This window comes from Cetorhinus maximus, chromosome 2 (assembly GCF_964194155.1).
Source record: "Cetorhinus maximus chromosome 2, sCetMax3.hap1.1, whole genome shotgun sequence".
NCBI classification, from domain to species: domain Eukaryota; kingdom Metazoa; phylum Chordata; class Chondrichthyes; order Lamniformes; family Cetorhinidae; genus Cetorhinus; species Cetorhinus maximus.
In genome coordinates this window covers 167,375,129-167,398,017 of record NC_135880.1, presented here as the reverse complement: position 1 = coordinate 167,398,017, position 22,889 = coordinate 167,375,129, and the positions used below count along the sequence as shown (strand labels likewise).

Sequence of the window (22,889 nt, the reverse complement as noted above, 5' to 3'; positions counted from 1 at the left end):
GGGGATGCTGCCCTGTTATCTTCTGGAGAAGATACTTTAGATGAAGCCAACCTTCCTTATACCTACCAGAAAAAATATTTTAGGAATGATTTTAATCTTGTCCTCTCAACAGAAACCAGGCGGCTAGTTAAAATTGGTCTTAAAACTCATTCACTACTACCCCACACCAATCCCGCAAGCCAGGATTTTAACCTGCTCCTCTGAGCAAGAGTGAAAGACACCAGGGGCTGGATTTTCAAAGTGGGTTAAGGAACCCAACATCTGAATGAATTCCACGTCCCGACCCAGTGCCTTAGCTGTTTTACTCATGCAATACTACTTTTCAATGTAATTGCCCTAATTGGGCAGGAAGTGAGCTTGGCGCCCAATCTGTGGCACAGGCACCACCAGGAGGTGGAGCTGCCTGCCTGGTACTGGAGGCAAGGGCAGGAGGCAGCCATGACAGGGCCTAATGTACATCAGACTGTTTGGTTTCGCTGAAATTGCAAGTAAAAATTGCAGTGCTCATCTCCCTGGCTGGGGAGGTACAGGAAACAACAATGCATTTTTAAACTGAACATGAAGCTCGATGTTCTAAAATGAAATATTTATAAGCTCCCATTCAAAACATTCAACCAATGTCTTGCATCCTTCAGATTACCATTTTAACAAGTCCATATTTTTTTTTACAAATCCATTATTCCATAAAAATATTTTAAATTCCTCATAATTTTATTGCTAAATAGTTCTGAAGAAGAGTCATACGGACTTGAAACTAAATGCTGACCTGGGTAACCTCCAGGGAGGCAGGGGCACCCGGGAAGCTTTGATCTAACGCTCTTTCAGCTAGGCTACCAAATAAGAATCACCACCACATGCCAGGGCTATAGGCTGCATATTTGATCCCTGACAGGACCATTTCCTTGGACAACAGCATAAACTTTATTGCACTGGCAAATAGTGTAAGGAATCACACGTCCATCATAACATCATGGCCTACTCTGCACCTACAGAGCAACTGAAGCATCCAGAGGCCAGTTGCAAAAAAAAAATCTCATTTATTGCTGACTGACAAACATTGCAGGAATTCACATTGCCCCGTGTTTTACATCACACCATTAAAAAAACACAGAAAAACGGTGGAAACAAATATCACCCGTGATCAGGCCGTGTTGTGTTTAAGGTGCTTTAAGTTTTCGCTTGTGAGTGCTACGTCGAGGTGCTCCCCACTCACTGGCACCGGCATTGGAGACAGCCTGCTCACTCTGCTATCTTGTTGGACTTGATGACCTTGGCAAGTGTCCTTTGGCCTGTGGAGCCTGTGCTGGCCCTGCCTGAGAGAAAGCGACCAGTGGCACAGCTGGCAACTCCCCAGACATCGCAGCCTTATCAGATGCCACGGTCACTGGCAGAGGGGTGGAGGAGCTGCTGCTGACATCCAGAGTGCCCTGAGAGGAGCCAGCAGAGATGACAGGCAGCTCGTTAACCAACATCAGGTTGCTCTGGATCTCCCTGCTCACCAATGATGGACAGGCACCTACCTGGGATACTGGGTGTCCAATCCATCTCCCACACTGACACTGAACAGCTGAAGTCATTGCCGGTGTGAGGGCTTGCAGATCCGAGCGCATCCCCACAAACCCCTGATTGAGTCCCTGGAGGAGCCTCTCCATGAGAATCGGCACTCTTTCCATGGAGGAGACATTGTGCTTAGCCATGAGGGTCAACGCGGTGCTTATGCTCTGCATGGACTCCTCCACAATAGACACCATGGCACGCATTCCCTCATGTATCTCTGCCAGCCTCAGGGACGACTCCTAAGGCCCATCATCAGCCACCGACTGAGCATTGTCTTGGTCTCCAGCAGTTCTCCGACTGCCGGGCCCCTGGGAACTCTCTGCCTCCGCCTGCACCTCAAGCGAGTGTGAAGTGCCCTCACCAATGTGCACCGAGATACTAGACGTTGATCGTATGCCCACCGAGGTGCTGGTATCTGCACTGGTGCCTGCTTGACAGAGAGGATGTGACGTTGGTGCATGCCCACCATGCTGGTCCTCAGGGGTCAGGGGTGGGCCTTCAGGTTCCTCACAATGAGGGGCTGCTGGTGAGCCTAAAAGGAAGAAGAAGGACATGTCATTAGTTTAAGTCATTAGACTGTCAGTGTGCATGCCTGGCACCCTGATGAGGCAGAGATCTGCATCATGGTGCCCTCGTCTTTCCATTATCAATGGGCATTGCAGGTTTGAGGCTTACATCAATAAACAGCCTACGCTGCAATGGTTGCAAAAAGCCACGTTCTCAGCTCAGTGCACTGCACTGTTACCTCCCTCTGGCACCCCAACCTCACCGTGGCCTCTTGACCGAGGTGCATGGCACTTCTCCAGGTCCAGGGCCTCCTGCTCTTATCTGCTGAGGATGAGGTGGTACGGGGGGTCCCTCGCCAGTCCACAACCTCTCTGTGTTGTTATGGGGTGTTTCCTCCTGGAAGGATAGAGGAGCATTGATTAGTGTAGCGCCATTGGCAGCCTGGCCAATCCCACTTGAGGAAAACCTCGCAGGGCTCAGCACATTAGTGACCCAAGGCACTCAGTCTAAGCAGCCAGGGCTCAGCCCTTTGGCCAGATCCTGCCTCATTGACATTTGCCAATCACACTGTAACACCTCTGAGGTCCACGGGGGGCGGGGGGGGGGAGGGGGGGTCAGTGGGGGATGCGGGATGGGCAGCTCTTACCTGTTCTGCAAAGTGACCCATGCCAGCACAGTACTCATCCTTCCCGATCGCAGCAGATCGTTAAAGCGCTTCCGGCACTGGACCCATGTGAATGTCACCACGTCGTAGTTTCTGACCCTGGATGTCACCTCCTCCCTGACCTTTTTGGTGAGGTTCAGGGGCCTCCTCCTGTCCCTGGGGACAAGTGTTTCTCTCCTGGCTGCTACCTCCTCCAGGAGGGCAGCGAAGCAATCGTCCGAAAAACGCAGGGCCGACTGCCCCGCCGACCTGCCCTCCCGCCTGCCATGTCCACCCGCTGCGGCATCCATGCACACGACTTCCGCGTCCTTCGGTGGCAGCATTCCAGGGGCTGCCGAGGCCGCATTTGAAGCGGATGCCGGGTTGCCATTGGACCCGGCTGACACTGAGCCTCCATCCCGTCCGCCCCTTCGCACTCATTCAAAGGCCTTAATTGGGCTGCCCGCGTAAAATCGCGGTGCGCTGCCGATCGCAGGCGGCGGTCAGCTTCCCGACCGCCCTCGCCCACCCCTGCCAAGCACCCCCGCCAAGGGTAAAATTCTACCCATAATGTTAAACAACAGAAACATTTTGGTTGATGTGACAAACATCCTAATTAATTGTTAATATAGTTTTCTGGCTCAGTTTTAATTATGAGAGAGCTATTGACTGGAGGTATATTGAGAGCATTCTCAAAATTTGAGGTAGCAAATTCCATGACCTTATATAAATAATGATTTTTTTTTCACTTGAAACGAAGTGCTTGGAGATGAGTGTGTTTATTACTAGAACTCTTACAATGCTGTATATGAATTCTTGTTAAGGTTGAATTAAACCTTCTTGTTAAGGTTGAATTAAACCTTCTTGTTGAGTCAAAGTTGAGAAAAGTTGTATTTGTGAATCATTATTTTCCAGCTTTCCCAGAGATAGATTCCTCCTTCCAATCTCCAATGGCCGATGTAAATCACCAGCTGCCTTTGCTGGAGTGGGATTTCGGAAGAACAGGAGTGTGGAATCCAGAGTGTGCAGATTAGAACAGGTAAGAAGGGTCTGATCTTCTCGACTCATAGATGTTTACAGCACAGAAGGAGGTCATTCGGCCCATCTTGTCCGCGCCGGTCACAGTGGATGCATTTGGATATCAAGGGTACACCTTTGGAGAGGTAAGGTAGCCCTTTGGATAGGGTCCCAGGACACCTTTGGGAGAGGAAAGGCAACCTTTGGGAATGTTAAAAATGAATATGATTGTGCGTAAAAAGTGCACAAACTCATTGGAACTGTTAAGCTGTCAAAGAGCTGTCGAGCTGTTAAGAAACTGTCCAGCTGTCAAGGAACTGTAAAGGAGCTGTCCAGGTGTCATAGAACCGACCAGCTGTCAAGGAATCGTTCAGCTGTCAAGAAACTGTAGAGTTGTCAAAGAACTGTAAAAGAGCTATCCAGTTGTCAAAGCTGTCCAGGAGGTGTCAAAGTTGTCAAACTGTACAGAAATAGGGGTATAAGGCAGATGAATGTGTGGCTGGAAAGATAGTGCAGGAGGGAGGGCTTTAGATTCCTGGGATACTGGGGCTGGTTCTGGGGGAGATGGCACCTGTACAAGCCGGACGGGTTGCACCTGAACAGAGCTGGGACTGAGTTCTTTGCAGGGCGTTTTGCTAGTGTTGTTGGGAGGGCTTTAAACTAACACGGTAGGGGTGTGGGAACCAAGAGAAAATATTAGAGAGGAATACCAGGGTGCACAAAACACTGGGAGGCACAGATAATAGTAAGTTAATAGGTAGAGTCGGGGCAAGGAAGAAAGTAACAAAATCTAAATCAGGTTACTGTGAATGTATGTGAATGCACGGAGTATAGTAAATAAAATTGGGGAGTTACAGGTGCAGGTTGCCATGTGGAAATATGATGTTGTGGTGATAACAGAGACCTGGTTCAAGGAAGGGCAGAACTGGATGTTAAATATTCCCCGGTTCAAGATGTTGAGAAGAGATAGGAAAGGAAGGGAAGGAGGAGGGGTGGTGGTATTGGTTAAGGGGAGCATTGCAGTGCTGGAGAAAGATGATGTCCCAGAGGGTTCAAGGACAGAATCAATTTGGCTAGAGCTAAGGAACAAAAAGGGTGCAATTACAGATTAATCAATTGCCATTAATAAAGTGGTTACAAAGAGATCACACCTTTTACAAAACAATTCAACTCTGTAGCTATAATACTATATATGATAAATCTGCTCCTTTTACGCTCATGACATTATCCCCAGGATTTGTCAATCATACATGTACCAACAGCTCAGGAAAAATGTAGATTGAATTGTTGATCTGAATTTTTCAGAGAAGAATGGTACAAAAATTCAGTGCATCCTTAACTCAAGAACTGATTTGTTTCCCCTTTCCCCAGAATTGTCATACAAATTCTGTTGTACACTGAATTTACAGTTTATCCCCATAGGTTCCATATGATGTTGCATTACATTTGACTATATAAATGTGTGAATAGCATTTTTTAAAAATTCTAATAGTTGTTTGAGGTATGAGAGAAACAGGCAAATTAAGTGGAAGAATGTAATTAATAAATAAACTCCAACAGCAAAAAAGGAAGAGTGTGACAGCAATATTCTGAGAGAAAATCATTTTTAGATGCACTGAACACATCGGATTGGGTTTCTATAAAGGTCCTTTATGATAAAAGCGCTTTAAGCTGTTTCCCTGAAATTGCGATGGATTTATTTTTGTTGCAAAAGTTGCAATGGATGATCGGGAATCCTCCCACCAGAGAAACCTTAGTTCCACAGTGTGACCACATTCTGCTAGATTTTAAACAGGATAGTGCAGGGTGGAGTGAACCTAGGATGGAATAGAGATTTGTGAAACCTTTCTTTAATCAATCTCTTAGTGACAAATATGAATCTCATTCCCAGACTTTGCAAGAATGGTAAAACGGGCGATAGTGAGTCAACACCCTGTTTTATAACACTCCAGGTTTTTAGTTTCTTATATTTATGTGATGAGGTGCAAAATTCTCAAACCTCTGCTACAACAACACAGCATGTCATCAGAATTGTGACTACTTCAGGGCATAATGAAAATTTAAACTGTAATTTGTATGCTTGTTTAAATTCAAAAGAGTGTTTTGAGAAGTGTACAGTATTTAATTTAGAGGTAATAAACCTTAAAACCTTAGGCAGTTTTAGTGAAGGCACGGAATTGTAGTTAGAAGTTCATCAAACATGACACCAAAATTATGAGTGATCTGATTCGACCTCAGATTGTTGCCAGCGAAAAGGTGGCTGGGGATTTGAGTTTGTGGCAGAGAATGAAGACAATGGTTTTGGCCTTCCCAATATTTATTTGGAGGCTATTTTTGCTCATCAAGTACTAGATGTTGGGCATGTACTTGGATAATTTAACAGCAGTGGAGGGTTCAAGGCAGCAGTGAGGTGGAGTTGAGTGTCCTCACTGCACATATGAAAACAGACACTGTGGGCAGAATTTAATATTAGCGACAAGGGGGGATCTCCCACCGGCTAGAGAGCTAGCAGGAGTCCCGTGTCAGCTCTGTCAGGGAAGGCACGCCAGAATTAAGTGCCCATCAGGCACTTAACTAGCCAGCATCAGGTATCAGGTCTTCCCTGGCATTTAGGATTCCACGGTGGAAATCCCGCCTCCTGAGCACCGCTGGCTAATCAGAGGCTGATAGGTCTCCATTGCCTGTCAGCGCCACCCGAGGAGCGGTGGCTGCTGCCACTAATGCACCCACTAGAGGTCTAGAAACACTAAGAGACTCAGGTCACAGGTGTGTGAGGGTGGGATAGGGGTCATGGGAGGGGCACTAGCTGGTGGGGGGAGGGTGGGGTGATGGGCTCAGAAGAAAGAGCAGAGGGGTGTATCTTAGTAGAGCCCCACCTTCCTGATACTAAGTCCCTCAATCAGGTACCTCATCCCTTTGGCTGAGCACCACCCCCCCACCCCAACTCCCCATCCGCCCCCAACCACCCTAAAAGCCTGAAGGCAAATCTGACAGGTTTTGCTTTTATGGACTCCCTGCATGGCAGCTCCCCCACCTGCTGCTCACAGATTTGGGAGACAGTAACATATTGAGGCCTTTGAAGAGGAAAGCGAGGTTGCAGATGGCGTGCTAGTTTGCAAGGGCAGAAGGGCAGAAGGGTCAAGGCTTTTTTTTTGAGGAAAGGGATGATGGCTGAAAATTTGAAGGAGAATTAGAATATGACATAAATAAGACATTTTTTAAGGTGTAGTTCAAGCTTCACACATGAAGTTCCAACATGTTGGTACCTCCATTATTCTACCTGAGGAGAACTGGGTGCTTTTAGTTTCTGAAGTTTTACTTCATGTCTTCTACCAACTCACTCTCTTGAGTTGCTGAGTTTTTCAAAAAAATTTGTGTTGCAAGCCAAGAAAAGATGTTGTATTGATAGCAACTGAAGCAGATGTTTGAAGTAAAATAATTTTTTGGTTTCCCTTCTGTTTTAGTTATGATGCTTGGTCAGAATTTTGAGTCCAAGGCCTTTAAAAGACAGCTGCAGTAAAATTGCACGTTCCCAGACAAAATAGTTTTCAAATTGTACATAATCCCAGCTTCACATTCAGGCGTATTTTTGAAAAACTACCATGGTGCCAGTCTGTAGCGGTCCCTTTAAGGGTTGTTGATTAGGTTGCATGTAGACTCAGATCTCCTGAATGCAGTCGATACAATGCCGCCAACTTACAGGGCAAACCAATTTGGTAAATGGGGCATCAAATAAGCATTAGTTCCTCACTTACATATACAAAGAGAATAATGCCTGCTTCAGGAGTGGATCCTGGACACCTCTTTTGATACCTATACTAAGATGGTGGGTGGAGCACTTCTGGTGCAGAGTGTGCACACACAAACTACCCACCATATTGGACGCTTTGGTTTGTACATTATGCCTGTTGTTGAATTTCTTGACCCAGAAGTTTTTATGACTTCATTTGATGGAAATTACTTTCCTCCATACACCTTTTTTGTCAAATTCTTTGATCCATTGAGATTTCCACCATGGTCCATAAGCATTGTTGGTTGTGTCTTGTGGCATTTAATTAATTTTACCACAATTTTTAATCGCACTGTAAAATTGAATAATTTAATTCAGGCATTGGACTTTATAACCATTGTTATAAATTTCATTTTTCCATGAGTATAATTGATTTTAATTTCAATGAAACAACATGCTACTTTGTGAACTTGCCACAAGTTCTTTTTATATTGTGTTACGCTACACAGTTAGTGGACAAGTTAAATCACTTAGATATGTGTACATGCTGCCTCTCGATGACATCACCTGAACGTACAGTGTTAGCTTTCACATGTACATGTGAATAGATGTATGTACACATATGTAGTCAGATACCCAGGTCTAACACACCATCACCCCTCCCTACTCCCTCCTGCTCCTCCTCCACTGTTGCTAAATTATCAGACTGCTTATCTAGGATCCAGCACTGGATGGGCTTTGCAACCACATGCTTAAGAAGTAGGTTGAAGGTATAACAAAATGGCTCAGTATTTATCTTTGAACTTTTACTATGGCCAGGATTTTCCACTCGGCATGCGGGTGCATGCCCAACACGCACGAGCGTGAAATAGCACGCGATGACGTCGGGTGAGCATCCCGAAGTCATTGCGCACTTGCACGATATTTCGGTCGACAGGTACGCGCAGGAGTTAGCAGGGCACCCGCCAACAATTAAGAGGGCTGTTAAGCTCATTTATGAATAAATTAAATTGAATTTTTCCCTGCCTATCCAACCTTATGGTTGACAGATGGGCGAATAGGCCTTTGCACTTTTTTCATAACCTCATCCACAGGCAGGATAAGGCTTTGACCAGTGATTTAAAAAAACTTTAAAAGCTCATTTTTAACATGTCCCTGCTCATGTGACAAAGTGCCTTTGTGCCTTCAAGGAGCTTTCACTGAGCGCACCCCCGCGCATGCACACACAGCGCTTGTGCTCCTCCTGCCCCCAACCCGACAGTGCCGAGGCTTCGAGTGTACCTTTCAAGCTGGCTGGCCGTGAATTGGCCAGCTGGCGTGAAATCGCGGTCAGGGCCCAATTGTGGGCGGCGGTTAGTTTCGCAGCCGCTCCTGGGACCACCTGCTGCGCCCGCCCAATGAGGTAAAAGTCCTGCCCTATACAACTAACACAATAAACTCAGAACTAATCTTTAGGCACTACTACAGTGCCCTTTTTAGAAATAAGCTCATATTTCTGACTGTTAAACATTAGGAAATGTTAGCAGCAATCATTTCTTACCCTCTGGCTATCATTCTTATCATAAAATATGCATAATAGTAGTAATCTAGAAAATTTAAATGCAAAATATTGGTCAAGCAAAAGGGTAGACCTTTTGTATTAAGTATTAAAAATTAAGTATAATTTTGTATAAAGTATTAACCAATGACATTTATAGAGCAAAATTAAAATTGTATCTGATTGAAATTTTATGATCGGCTACACATTGAACTATACCACAGCCTTACAAGGTTGAAACCAAAACACATTAACAATTGGTGAAGATAAAATCGAATCTAATTTGAATTAGTTACAACACCTGCGTCAATTTTGGCAAGCAGTTTTCTCTGCTGATGCCAAAATATGTATCAAAAATAAACATTTCAAAGGAAATGGAATAGGATTTTTATGAGAAAGGTAGGAGCATTTAAACACTATTCAAATGATCTGAGAGTGCCATTACAAACATCCTTTTTGATTTCTTGCAAAGAGTACAGGCCCAAAAAGAACCCCATGGGCTTTGCATTGTGTTATTCAAAAAGAGTCCAAAAAGAGAAAGAGCAAACCTGGTGAAAATCTGCAGGAACTGTGAACTGTTAATGTAGGTCACTGGGTAAACTTCCCTGTTCTGCTGCAAAATAATGCCATGGGATCTTTTACATCCATCTGAGAGGACAGACATGACTTTGGTTTAATGTCACACCTAAAAGACGGCATATCTGGTGGTGGAACATCCCCTTAGTGCTGCACTCAAGTGTCAGTCTGGATTATGTGCTCAAGTTTCTGGAGTGGCACTTGTACCCGCAACCTTCTGACACAGAGAAGAGTGCTACCAAAGCCTAAATGGTACCCTTCGGGCCACATTTTTTGTACCTGTTTTAGCAATGGCAAATAGGATGCCAAAGCTGTTGGAAAGTGCTCTTGGGCATGGTAAATAGGCACCCATAAATTTCAGCTGAGCATGCCAGATGGCTTAAAGGAAACCCAATTCAAAACAGTTATAGGCATTTTCGGTGGCATGAGAGATCATGACCCAATCTTCAGCGCCTTGGTGCTCATTTTATTAGATTAAAATATGCATTCCTGAACTGAAAGTTCTCCCCTATATTTTCCTCTCATACAATCTTAAATGGTGAACACTGCAGCAGATTGTATCATTGATTTTTGAGGTGAGCTTGATGGACTTTGCTCATCTTTTTTTTTATTCATTCACGGGATGTGGGCTTTGCTGGCTGAGCCAGCATTTATTGTCCATCCCTAGTTTATTAATATCATAATTAACATAAATACAAATTTAAAAAGAATAGCAGAATTGTTTGCAGTAAATATCGCCTTCATGTATTTTTTATATGGAAATAAATGTTTCCCCATGCAATATTAGAGAGTAATAGCAATTCCTTCTCTTTGGGAAATATGCAAGGCTGATTACGAATTTAGAAATATGCAAAATTAATGAAGACACAATGAACTCAAGTTAAGAGAGTATATTATGTTGAAACTAACAGTCTTCAGCTGAATGCAAGTGATCTTCACATGATGTTTTATCATTGAGAATGTGAGAACAGTACTGTTTGAATTATCATTTATAGATCTGTTACTTACTTTTAGCACAATCAGAAGGCTGTTAAAGCGGTCAACCTCTTGACCAAGTACAGTGGTTAACGAATTCAAACGTCCTTTCTTATCTCTAACAAATAGGACTTCGATTGCAACATCAAGGTCAAGATTTTCTGAAACAATATTTGAAAAAAAATTGAGAAAATTCTTTCCACAGTCTCCAGGAGTGATTTTGTATTTTATTGTCCAGGCAGAGTTGATGGACCGCCTGTTATAAAAGGAGGCTGGTTTTCATTCCACTGACTTCTGCGGAATGTAGATCGAGATTCTATAAAGGGCGGGCAATCTTCTCCATCAGGTTACCAAGCAGGTGGTGAAGGTGAAAATGAACCCCTTTGTGTCCCTAACTTATTAGGGAAACTCGAAATGAATTAGTAAAGATTTTCTGTGCATGGCATGTCTAGCCAAATTGTACATACAATCTTCCTAGGATTTGCAAATAAAGTAACACTACATGCCACCAAATACAGTAACCAGGGAAATTTTACTCCCTTTATGTTAAAATGTAACTTACATTTCTAAAGATAAAGCGTTTTGTAGTTATCTGGTCAATTAATTTGCTTACTGAAAGTATTGTATCCATGGGGGATGATTTTGCGAACCCATTCTTCCAGCAGGGGAACCTTACTCAAAGGTCGTAGATAAAGCTAAAACATGGGTCTTGAAATATCAGGATGAGACAACCTGAAGCCCATTCCTTCATGTTTAAATTTTTATGAACACATATCAGGCCATCGGAGAGGAACCCTTGAAAGGTAGGTGGCGGGGGAGTGGGGGATTTACTAATTTTCATTCAAACGTTGACACCGAAGGTCATCATTACTGCCTCCCCTAACTCCTTTGATTCTTCACCCTCTTTCCCATTGGCTTCCCGTTGGGTTCATGGATTCACTCTTTAGATAAAGCACATTACCAAGTAATTTGTTTACACACTTTGTGAGGTGAACTTTGTGAACTTCCTGACTCAGCAGACCCGTCTCCTTTAAAAGGACACCCGCCCACCATATTTTCATTCAGCATAGGTGGGGAGGGGTAGATGTGGGGCTGCCACCTCCAGATTCAGGTCTGAGGTGACGATGGAGTCAGGTAGATGGCTAGGCTGGCAGGCTGGAATATCACCTCTGCTTTCAACTGGGACATCAACCCAGGTTTAATGATGAATGTCAGACCCTCAAACCCTCACTCCTCATGCTCCACCCACCCCACATGCCTCCTCCATGCTTCCCATGCCCCCAAGCCACCTCCATACCCGCATGCTACCTCCATGCCCCCCAAACCCCCTTCTCATCCCGTGTATCCTCCATAACCACTCATCCATAATCCACTACAGGCGGACCTCGGGATATATTTGAAACGGACATTTAAAAACTTTTAACAATCTAATAGAGCTGTCATATTCACGTCTCATTCATAAAACACATTCAAAAACTGTAAATACCATCAAGTGATCAATCTGTTATAAAAACAAACACCTATCCACTTATCATATCAAAGACAGGTAATCTTTTCATAAACTCTTAAAACTGTCATCAAAATGTGAACACAGATATAAGTGGTTTTGGAGCATTTGAAAAATAGCCAAGCATTCATAATAGTCCCAGATATCAAAACAAATCCTGGGAAATGTCAGCAATGAAGTCCATTGAAACTGAAACACTGAATGGCCTTTTTAAAGCTGAAGATGGTGTCTCTTTTCTATTTCAAAGCAGATTGCTTGTCAATCAATGGAATGTAGCAGGTATTTGGATTTTTTTTTAACATTCAACAGAAGGACTATATGTTTCAAAGCTGAAGATTGTTGGACATTTAAATCTCTTTATATAAACGTGACACGGTTTTGAATGCATTATGGAAATTTCTCCATTGGGAATGAACTGTAATGCATGTCAACATTTACACATTGGTGGTCAATATAATGGTCAACTTACCTTTGCAGGCAGAGCCCTATAACCAATCATTGTAGTAAAAACACATCCTACTTACAATACAGCATCTAACTATTGAAAATTAAAGAACAATTTTTTTATATTTCAAAGCTTGTCAGTGAAAGAATTTCAGGAGCAAGTGACTGATTCTTTTTGGTTGCCACCTTGGGAATGAGGTTCCTCTGTGGTTTGGTAGAAATGTAGTTCCTCTGAAGTGCCGTGAACAACATCGCTACCAAAATGAGCCTGACTCCATAAGAATAGCTAGAGATCTCAAATGCCCATCTCTGCATGGAGTAAGCATGGGAGGGATTACTGACCATGGGCACCCTTATCCCAGAGCCATAAAAATCTCACACAATGGGAATGGGGCTGGGAATCCTGCAATTTTTAAATCCCTCCCCACCTCTGTTCCAACATAGAAGGTGGCATGAAAATCCGGATCCTGGTTGCTTTCCTGGCCTGACAAGCAGCCAGCTTGTGAATCTGGCTGGTTGTTGGGCAATAAACCTGTTGAATAAATTTAAAACATGTTCTTCCATTACTTTTGTCAGGATGTGCAGGAAACCATTCCTTTTGGGTTTCCCGCCTGAAAATTCTTCCACCACTAGTGGTCTCTTCTGGGACCTGAGTAAATAATGGTCAGTTCAATGTTGTAGGTAATTGTGTAGTAGACATTATAAATTGTTAGATTAAAAGAGATAACTGCAGACAGTTATCAAATTTGCACAACCCCTGTGGAAGGTGGAGTATCAGAGACAACAAATCTCTCAGGGATGGTTGGAAATTATTCATGGGGGCAGTTCAGAACTTTCTGATCTGCCATAGACTGGTCCGTCCTTGCTAGTGAATAGAAACTTATATTTAATCTCACACCAAAATAATAGTACAGGGGAATTACTCTCCTTTTTTTGGATTGTATTCAGGAATTCAGTTTTTGCAGACATCTAGGGTTTCCAGTTTTCCCAGACTGTTCTGAAGTTTACAAATTGATGATTGATCTCCTGGACATGGTTACAAGCAAGATAAGGAACCGGAGAAAAAATTCTCTCAACCAGTTCATTGATGCATTCACTGTTGGTCATGCGAGTGTGACCAATGGCAACACTGCCCTAATGTCAGTTCTGTCTGACATTACCACAGCAACCAAACCTATATTTGGCTCATGAGCATGAGCAGCTCTTTGGAATAATACAGTCCTCAATGAAAAATCTCAAAGGCTTTTTAAAATATAAAATTCAATTGCTCCTGTTTTCAGATGCGGGGGTTTATGATTTGTGATTAGCCTGCACCAGGTCCCCTTGAGGCTGTCAGCACGCAAATTTTGTGCTGTTTCCTCATTTCAGTGATTTCAGCATGCAATCCAGCGCAGGACCCACTTCTGGCTGGCTCCACGCTAATCAGCGGGCCCAGCTGCTTGCATGGTTAGCATGTGTTTCAACTAACCTGCACATCTTAAAGACAGCTTGCCACTCTTAAAGGGGAGCTGCACAAATTACACAGAAGCTGCTGCTGACTGTGTAGAAATTGGCTAGAAGTCAAAGAAAACCAAAGGGAGCAATAGTGAAGAGATAGGGGTCCTGGGCTTTACAATACAGTTCTATGGATTTTTGTTATGTACTGTATGCCTTGTTTAGCTTGCCATACTTTGCAAGCCAGTGCATTATGGGATCGTAGAATCCATCTTGTTAGTTCGGTTGCTGAAGTAAAATAAAATGGAAGCTACAATGTTCAATCACCTCCGCGCCTACGTGTGTATTGCCTAATCTTTGCAAAGTTGTCAGTAGTACCAGTATTAACATGTAACAAATTGGCGATGAGGACAATGGACTTTTGCGGTAATGCCACTAAACTAAAAAAGTGAAACTAAAGTGAAAGAGCTCGTAAAAGGAAATTACTAGTAAAAAATAAAGCGCACCCGACAATACTCCCAAAGCGCAAGGTTCAAAAACAAGGCCCTGCAGAGATAAAAGAAAAAAAAAAATCACCCAGAAAAGAGTTGCTGCAGTTCTAAAAGTTTTGAGGGTTTTAAAAGAAAAAAAGAATCCACAATTACTCGGATCCTCTCCAGCTCGAAAAGCACGGGAAAATTACTGACAGAGGACCTGCTGGCTGCAGATGGCCCCTAAAGTTAAAAAAAAAAGCAACACTTGTAGAATTAGAACAAAACAAAAAAAATTACCTTGAGGTCAAAGAGGTTCTGACAGTGATTCTTCAAAAGTTTAGGAAAAGAACATCTACGTTTGCTTGGAGCTCGCCAAAATCAGAAAAGCACGGGAAAACTCAAAGACAGAAAGCTGATAGCTGCAGAGAGAGCCTGAAGTAAAAGAGTTACAACTCTTAAAGCGGCAACACTTTTAAGGCAGAAAATGACTACACTTTCTGGACCTATGGGATATTTCGATGGGACTGTTGAACAGTGGAGCTCCTAAACTGAACGCTTTGACCTTTTTGTCTTTGCAAATGGTATTGAAAATTATAGAAAAGTGGAAAATTTCTTAAGTGTAATGGGAGCTAAAGCCTTTGGCTTATAAAGAAGCTTGGTGCAGCCTGACCAACCTGGCACAAAATCATATGAGGGCATTTTTCCCCAAAGCCACTTGTCATAGCAGAAAGATTTGGGTTTCACAAAAGAAACCAAGAAGAGGGGTGAACAATTGCGCAGTATGTTGAAGTTTTTAAAAAGCTCACTGAACACTGTGAATTCAATGAAGTGCTGAATGATACCCTCTGTGACAGGTTGGTCTGTGGCCTTCATAGTGAGACAATCCAGAGGCTAACCTCATTTTTCAGAAGGCCATAGAGATTGTAGTCTCCATGGAGCTGGCTGCAAAAGAAGCACAGCAGCTGAGTGCATCAACTCAAGTGCATAACGTGACAGTTGAGTGTGCACACAAGATAGCAAGCAGCCAAGAATGTTACCATTGTGGAAAGCTTAGTCAATGTTGGTGCAGAGACCTTGAATGCTGTCAGTGTGGCAATAAGTGACACATTTAGTGTGCCTGTAAAAATAAAAAAGTAGCAGCGAATCACAAAAGCAAACCAGGAGAAAAGAAATCTGCAGTCTGGCTTAATAAGGAGAAAAATCTGCATGTCATACAGCATGACCAAGAGAGACACTGAGTGTGAAGAAGAAACGCCCCTCCACATCTTGTCAGTGGCAGGTGGTTCACAGGGCTGCCAGAGGGCCAACCACTGTGTATGGAACTGGATACAGGGGCAGCAGTTTCTCTGGTCCCAGGTGCTGTGTATAAGGAGAAACTTAAACATCTTCTCCTGATGCCTGCAAAAATCATTCTGAAAATATATACAGGGGAATCTGAACCTATGATGGACAGAACGAAAGTTAAAGTGGAACTAAATGGACAGACTGCTAAGCTACCACTGTTTGTGGTGAAAGGCAACTACACAGCTTTAGTTGGATGGTCATGACTTGAGAAGATCTGGTTAAACTGGGCAGAAGTACATAGCATTGCAAAAGAAGAAACTGGTCTGACGCTTTTATAAAAAAGCATGCTGTTGTTTTCAAGGGAGATTTGGGAAGTATGAAGGGAATTACTATAAAATTGAATATCAAAGCTGACTCTCAACCAAAATTTCAGAAGGCCAGAACTGTGCCTTAGGCCATAAGACCAAAAGTTGAAGCTGACCTGGAGCGTCTGGTCAAGATAGGAGTCTTGGTACCTGTCTCCCATAACGAATGGGCAACACCCATCGTTCCAGTGCTCAAGAAAGATGGCTCCATATGCATCTGTGGAGATTTCAAGGTTACTGTTAACCCTGTGTTGCATGCTGAAAAATATCCACTTCCCCATATTGAGGACCTTTTTGCTGGCCTGGTTGGTGGACAGAAATTCAGTGAACTAGATCTATACCAGGCCTACTTACAAATACACGTTGATGAGAAGTCACAAGGATATCTTACCATTGCAATACACAAGGGACTGTACTGATATTGCTGCTTGCCTTTTGGAATAACACCAGCTCCAGCCTTCCTTCAGAGGGCCATGGACCAGATCCTGAGTGGCTTGCCTGGAGTTCAGTGCTACCTTGACAACATCTTGATAATGGACAAGACTGATGAAGATCATCTCAAAAACTTGGATGCCACCCTACAAAGGCGAGAGGGGTATGGCCTATGGGTTTGCAAAGACAAATGTGAGTTTTTTCAGCCCTCTGTGGAATATTTGGGGCATGTCATTGATGCTGCTGGGCTTCACAAAGCACCTTCAAAGGTCAAGGCTATTATGGATGCTCCAGCTCCTCAGAATATCAGCCAGCTTTGCTCATTCTTAAGGCTGATGAATTATTATGGGATATTTATTTCACAGCTGGCAACCCTGCTGAAGGCCCTGCATGAGCTTCTGTGTCAGGACAAAGCCTGGAAATGGACAGAAATCTGTGACGCTGCGATCAAGAAGGCTAAAGCAGCGCTGACAGATTCTGAGGTACTGAAGCACTTTGACCCCTCCTTACCTCTACAGCTTGCATGTGATGCATCGCCTTATGGAGTTGGGGCCATTGTTTCACACACAATGCCCTCAGGTGTGGAGAGGCCCATAACATTCGCTTCACAGACTTTAAGCAGAGCAGAGAGTCAATACGTTCAAATCAAACGCGAAGCACTGGGAGTCATTTTCGGAATCCAGAAATTTCACCAGTGCCTGTTTGGACGGACGTTCACGCTGCTGACTGATCACTGACCATTCACCTCAATATTCAGTCCACGCACAAGCATCCCTTCTTTAGCTGCAAGCAAGATGCAGCATTGGGCATTGATGTGGAGTGTTCACACATATGACATCAAATATCAAAAATCTACTTTGCATGGCAATGCTGATGGTCTTTCAAGGCTGCCCCTATCAGTCAGCCATGTGGACGCTGCTCAGAAAGACATCTTCTACTTTGCACACATGGAGAACACACCTATTACTTCAGGTCCAAATCAAGAAGGCCACTCGAATGGACCCAACACTGTCCAAAGTCACAGACCTTGTGATGCATGGCAACTCTTCCCCGAACTTCCAAGTCTCTCCAGGCCTTCACCGTTACATTTCCAGGAGGATGGAGTTATCAGTCACTTCAGGATGCTGGCTTTGGGGCATGTGAGTTATTATTTCATCAACATTGAGGAAACCAGTGTTGGACCACCTACATTCTGGACACTGTGGGATAGTTCGCATGAAAGAGATTGTAAGAAGCTACTTTTGGTGGCCTGGTCTGGATGAAGACATTGAAGACAAGGCAAGATCTTGTCCTTCATGTCAGAGTGTGAGAAACATGCCTCATTTGGTACCCTTCCATCCATGGGATTGGCCAGAAAACCCGTGGCAGCGTATCCATGTTGACTTTGCTGGTCTGCTTGAAGGAACAATGCTCATGGTGATTGTGGATGTTCATTCCAAGTGGCCAGAAGTTTCAGTGATATCCTCTACTACAGCTAAGAGTACAATTCAAATGCTAAGAGAAATGTTCAGTTGTTATGGGTTACCAGAATAACTCGTGACTGACAATGAACCTCAGTTTGTCTTGCAGGAGTTTGAGAATTTTTTGAGAAGTAACAGAATTCATCACATCACCTCAGCACCATACCACCCATCCACCAATGGATTAACTGGGAGATTTGTGCAAACCATGAAACACAATTTAAGATTGGAACAAGTACATTCCTTCATTCAAAACGTCTGGACGCATTTCTGCTGACATACAGAAACATGCCACATGCTACGACTAAAGCATCTCCAGCATTCCCACTAATGGGACTACAATTGCTCACTTGCTTTGATCTGCTGAAACCAACAAAAACACAACAAGTTGTGCAAGATCATAACCAAGTGAAGAGGAGAGCACAAAGATCAAAGCCAAGAATTTTCTGTTCTGGACAAGAAGCTCTAGCTCATAATTATGCTACCGGAGCTAAAGGAGTTCCTGCTACTGTGATTGCTCAGACAGGACCTGTTTCATACACAGTCCAAACTGCGAATGATCTCACCTGGCGGAGACATGTTGATCAACTGTTGCCAAGTCAAGCACCATCTAAGGATATACCTTTATGAAAGAGCCTGATCTCACCACTTCTAGTGAGCCATCTCCAAGTCAAGGAATGCCGACTCCAGTGTCGCCTCCTCAGTCTATCTTGACTGCATTAAACACAACCCACACCAAGGGTGGAATCGTCCCAGATTTGCAATAAGTGCGGTAGCAGGTGGGAAAAACGACGTTTTACCTGCTGGCTGCAATGACGGCTTTTCATGTCCCAAACCTGCCGCATTAATCACACATTCCTGGGATACACGCCATTTTGATGGCAGGCGGCTCTAATTCGCCTGCCATGCTGTCACCTCACCGTTTCATCACACCAGGCACCAAATTTAAAGTACAGCTGCACTCAGTTCTTCCAGCCCAGGACTGCAGCAAAGAAGAGGGAGGCGATAGCATAGTGGTATTGTCACTGGCTAATATTCCAGAAATCCAAGGTAATGCTCTGGGGACCCGGGTTTGAATCCCAATGCATCAGATGGTGAAATTTGAATTCAATTAAAAAAAATTTGAAGTTAAAAGTCTGATGATGACAATGAATCCATTGTTATAAAAACCCATCTGGTTTACTAATGCCCTTTAGGGAAGGAAATCTGCTGTCCTTACCTGGTCTGGCCTACATGTGACTCTAGACACACAGCAATGCGGTTGACTCTTAAACAAACACTCTTTGAATAAGGGCACAGTGACACCCCCATCCTATGAATGAATAAAACAAAATGACATGACCCTGAAAGGCAAGAAGACTGCAGCCTTTAAGTGCCTTATGGAGGCCCTCAATCACCAGTCTGGTTGAACTGACATTCCCAATAAGGGGGCAGGAATACGTTATGCACTGTGTGTCTTGTTTAACTTGCTTTACTTTGCAAGCCAGCGCATTATGTGATTGCAGACTCCAACTTGTTAGTTTGGTTGCTGAAGTAAAATAAAACAGAAGCTGCAGTGTTCAATTAGCTCCATGCCCTTGAAAGGTTATCGGCAGTACCAGTATTGAAACGTAACAGTTTCCATACAAGAATTGAGAAGGAGGGGAAAAGCAATGGGCTGGATTCCATGGAGAGGGCAGACATCCTACACCAGGGCTGAAAGTGAGAGGCAACCCTGTTTTGGCAGGCAGTGGGACTCAGGGCAGCATTCTGCTGGCGATGGTCAATTACGTGGTTGCCGCTGGTACTGCCCAAGATTTTCTGGCACAATCAGAGGGCCAGCAGCTCGGCAGGCTCAGCAACATCACTGTTAGTGGTGGCCATTGGTAAGGCTTCAGCACCTCAATGACCGAGCACCATCAAAGACAGGTAAGTAGAGTTGTTCATTTGCATGGGACACCACCCCCACCACTACTATCATTGTATAAAAGGTCATCCATTCAACTTGCAGATCCGTGTGTTCAGCTGAGAGTGATTAGGAGAAGGGCAAGAACTTGACTTGAGCAGTCCAAATTGACAGAACATGCATCAAATCAGCCCAAGTGGTTGGTGTTACAATCTGGTTTTTTGCCCCAGAAACAGCGAAAGGACAGAGATAAAATTCCAACTCAGGATGGTGTCTGAACTGGTGGTGGTATTCCCAAATGTTTGTTGCCCTTGTTCTTCTAGGTTGTAGAGGTTGCAGGTTCGGAAGGTGCTGACAAAGCAGTCTTGGCAAATTGCTGCTGTGCATCTTATGTATGGTGCACATTGTTGCCACTGTGCACCGGTGGTGGAAGGAGTGCATGTTTAAGGTGGTGGATGGGGTGCCTATTATCCTGGATGGTATCAAGCTTCTTAAATGCTGTTGAAGCTGCACTCATCCAGGCAAATGAAGAGTATTCCATCACACTCCTGATTTGTGCCTTGTAGATGGCGGACAGGCTTTGGGGAGTCAGGAAGCGAGTTACTTGCCTAGGCTCTAACCTGCTCTTGTAGCCACAGTGTTTATTTGGCTGGTCCAGTTAAATTTCTGTTGAATAGTAACCCACATGAAAATGATAGGGGCAGAGGGTGGGACTCGGCAATGGTAATACTGTTGAACATCAAGGAAAGACTCTCTCCTCCATTTCCACCCCCTTTCTTCCAATAATTTATATAGATTTTTCTTTTCCCACCTATTTTCATTATTTTTAAATGTATTTCCATCCATTGTTTTATCTCTACCTTTTAGCCTATTTCAATCCCTTCCCCCCACCCCACCCCCACTAGGGCTATCTGTAGCTTGCTCATCCTGCTTTCTACCCTTAATGTCACCTATTAGCACATTTCTTAGCTAATATCACCACTGTCAACATCTCTTTGTCCTTTTGTCTATGACATCTTTTGGCAATCTCTACCTATCACTGGCCCTTTATCCAGCTCTACCTGTCCCACCCTCCCCTTAAACCAGCTTATATTTCACCTCTCTTCTACTTTTTCTTAGTTCTGTTGAAGAGTCATACAGACTCGAAACGTTAACTGTATTCCTCTCCGCAGATGCTGTCAGACCTGCTGAGTTTTTACAGGTATTTTTCTTTTTGTTTTTGTTAAGGAAGGATGGTTAGTTCTCTCTTTTGGAGATGGTCATCCCCTAGCACTTCTGTGGTGCGAATGTTACAAGCCACTTATCAGCCCAAACCCGATTGTTGTCCAGGTCTTGCTGTGGGAATATCTTAAAGGAGGAAAGAGGTGTAGTGAGGATAAGCAGTTTAGGGAGGGGATTCCAGAACTTAAGGCCTTGGCAGCCGAAGGAGCAGAAGCCAATGGTGGAATGATTACTGTCGGGAACACAAGAGATCAGAATTGGAGGAGTGCAGATATCTTGGAATGTTATAGGGCTAGGAGACTTTACACAGATCAGGATCGGCAAGCCATTGAGGAATTTGAAAACAAGGATGAAAATTTTAAATTTGAAGCGTATCTCAATCAGGAGCCAATGCAGGTCAGCGAGCACATGGGCAATGGGTGAACGGGACTTGATGCAAATTAGGACAGGGACAGCAGAGTTTTGGATGACCTCAAGTTTATGGAGAGTGGATAATGGAGGGCTGGCCGGGTGTACATCAACATAGTCAAGACCAGAGGTTAAAAAAAACATGGATGAGGGTTTCAGCAGCAGATGAGCTGAGGCAGGCGTGGAGTCAGACAATGGTAAGGAAGTGCAAATAGGCGGTCTTAGTGATGGCATGGATATGTGGTCAGAAGCTCATCTCAGGATCAAAAATGCCATCATGCCTCAGACAGTTATCAGGGAGAGGCATGGAATCAATGGCTAAGGAACAGAATTAGTGACGAGGACCAATACCAAAGACTTTGTTTTTTCCAATATTTAGTTGGAGGAAATTTCTCCTCATCCAGCACTAAATGCCAAACAAGCAGTCAGACAATTGAGAGATAGCAAAGGGTTCGAGAAAGGTGTTGGTCAATTAGAGCTGGGTGTCACCAGTGTACATGTGGAAAGTGACATTGTGCTTTCAGATGTGGCCATCAGAGGGCACCATGTAGATTAGAAATAGGAGGGAGCCAAAGTGTGAGTGGCTTTTGCATATAATTTAAAGCATGCAACCAATTGCAGAGATATTTTACCCAGAAGGATTTCATGGGCTAGCAATCAATGATAATGTAGAACAAACATTAGATACCACCAGTCAGTTTTAGATGTAATATATTCTTTCAGCTAGATGAAAAGATCTTACTCAAGATTAATTTTTTGAACAGAAATTACCCTTAAAATCAACCGTCATTACACTTAGACCAGAATTTTGAGATAGTTGGGTTGGTACTGTGGGTAGGCCCAGGAGGGGCCGGGAAACGGCCCACCACCTGCAATCGGCCCCCAACCGCGATTTCACACTGGCTGGCCAATTAACAGCCAGTCAGCTGGCGTGAAAGGCCTGCTGAAAAACTCAGTGCTGCCGGGGCTGGGGTGGGAGGAGAGCAGGCAATAACGTCAGTGTGGGCCTGGGGGCACACAAGAAAGCTCTCTGAAGGCAGAGAGAAGAATTTAGAACCATAAATTAAAGGCTTTAAAACGTGGGGAAAAATGTCCACACATCGGACTCACTCACCTAAACATACAGATTGTAAAAATTCTGCCCAAACATTTTTTTTTTCAAAATTAATTTTGGAAACTTCATCCCGCCCTTGGATGAGGTTTCCTCAAAAATCTATAGGCTGCCTGGCCGATTCACCCGCCTGCCAGCCGTAATATTGGACAGGCAGCAAGAAATCCAGTTTAATTAATACATTAATGGCTTTAATAGGCTTCTTATTGGTTGGCAGGCATGCTGTTGACTCTTGCGTGCGCCCGCCAACTGAAATATAGCGCAAGTGCGCGATGACATCGGGTGAGCATCTCAACGTCATCGCGTGCAATTTTACACCCGAT

General features: G+C 43.9%; 1 protein-coding gene across 1 annotated transcript in view; it reads right to left on the bottom strand.

Moving 5' to 3' along the window:
* Positions 1 to 22,889, bottom strand: part of dnah6 (dynein, axonemal, heavy chain 6) — a 424,069-nt gene that overhangs the window by 33,755 nt on the left and 367,425 nt on the right. The window contains exon 69 of the mRNA XM_078570618.1: positions 10,576 to 10,703. Coding sequence (XP_078426744.1) covers positions 10,576 to 10,703 — 128 coding nt within the window. The remainder of the gene's footprint in view (positions 1 to 10,575; positions 10,704 to 22,889) is intronic.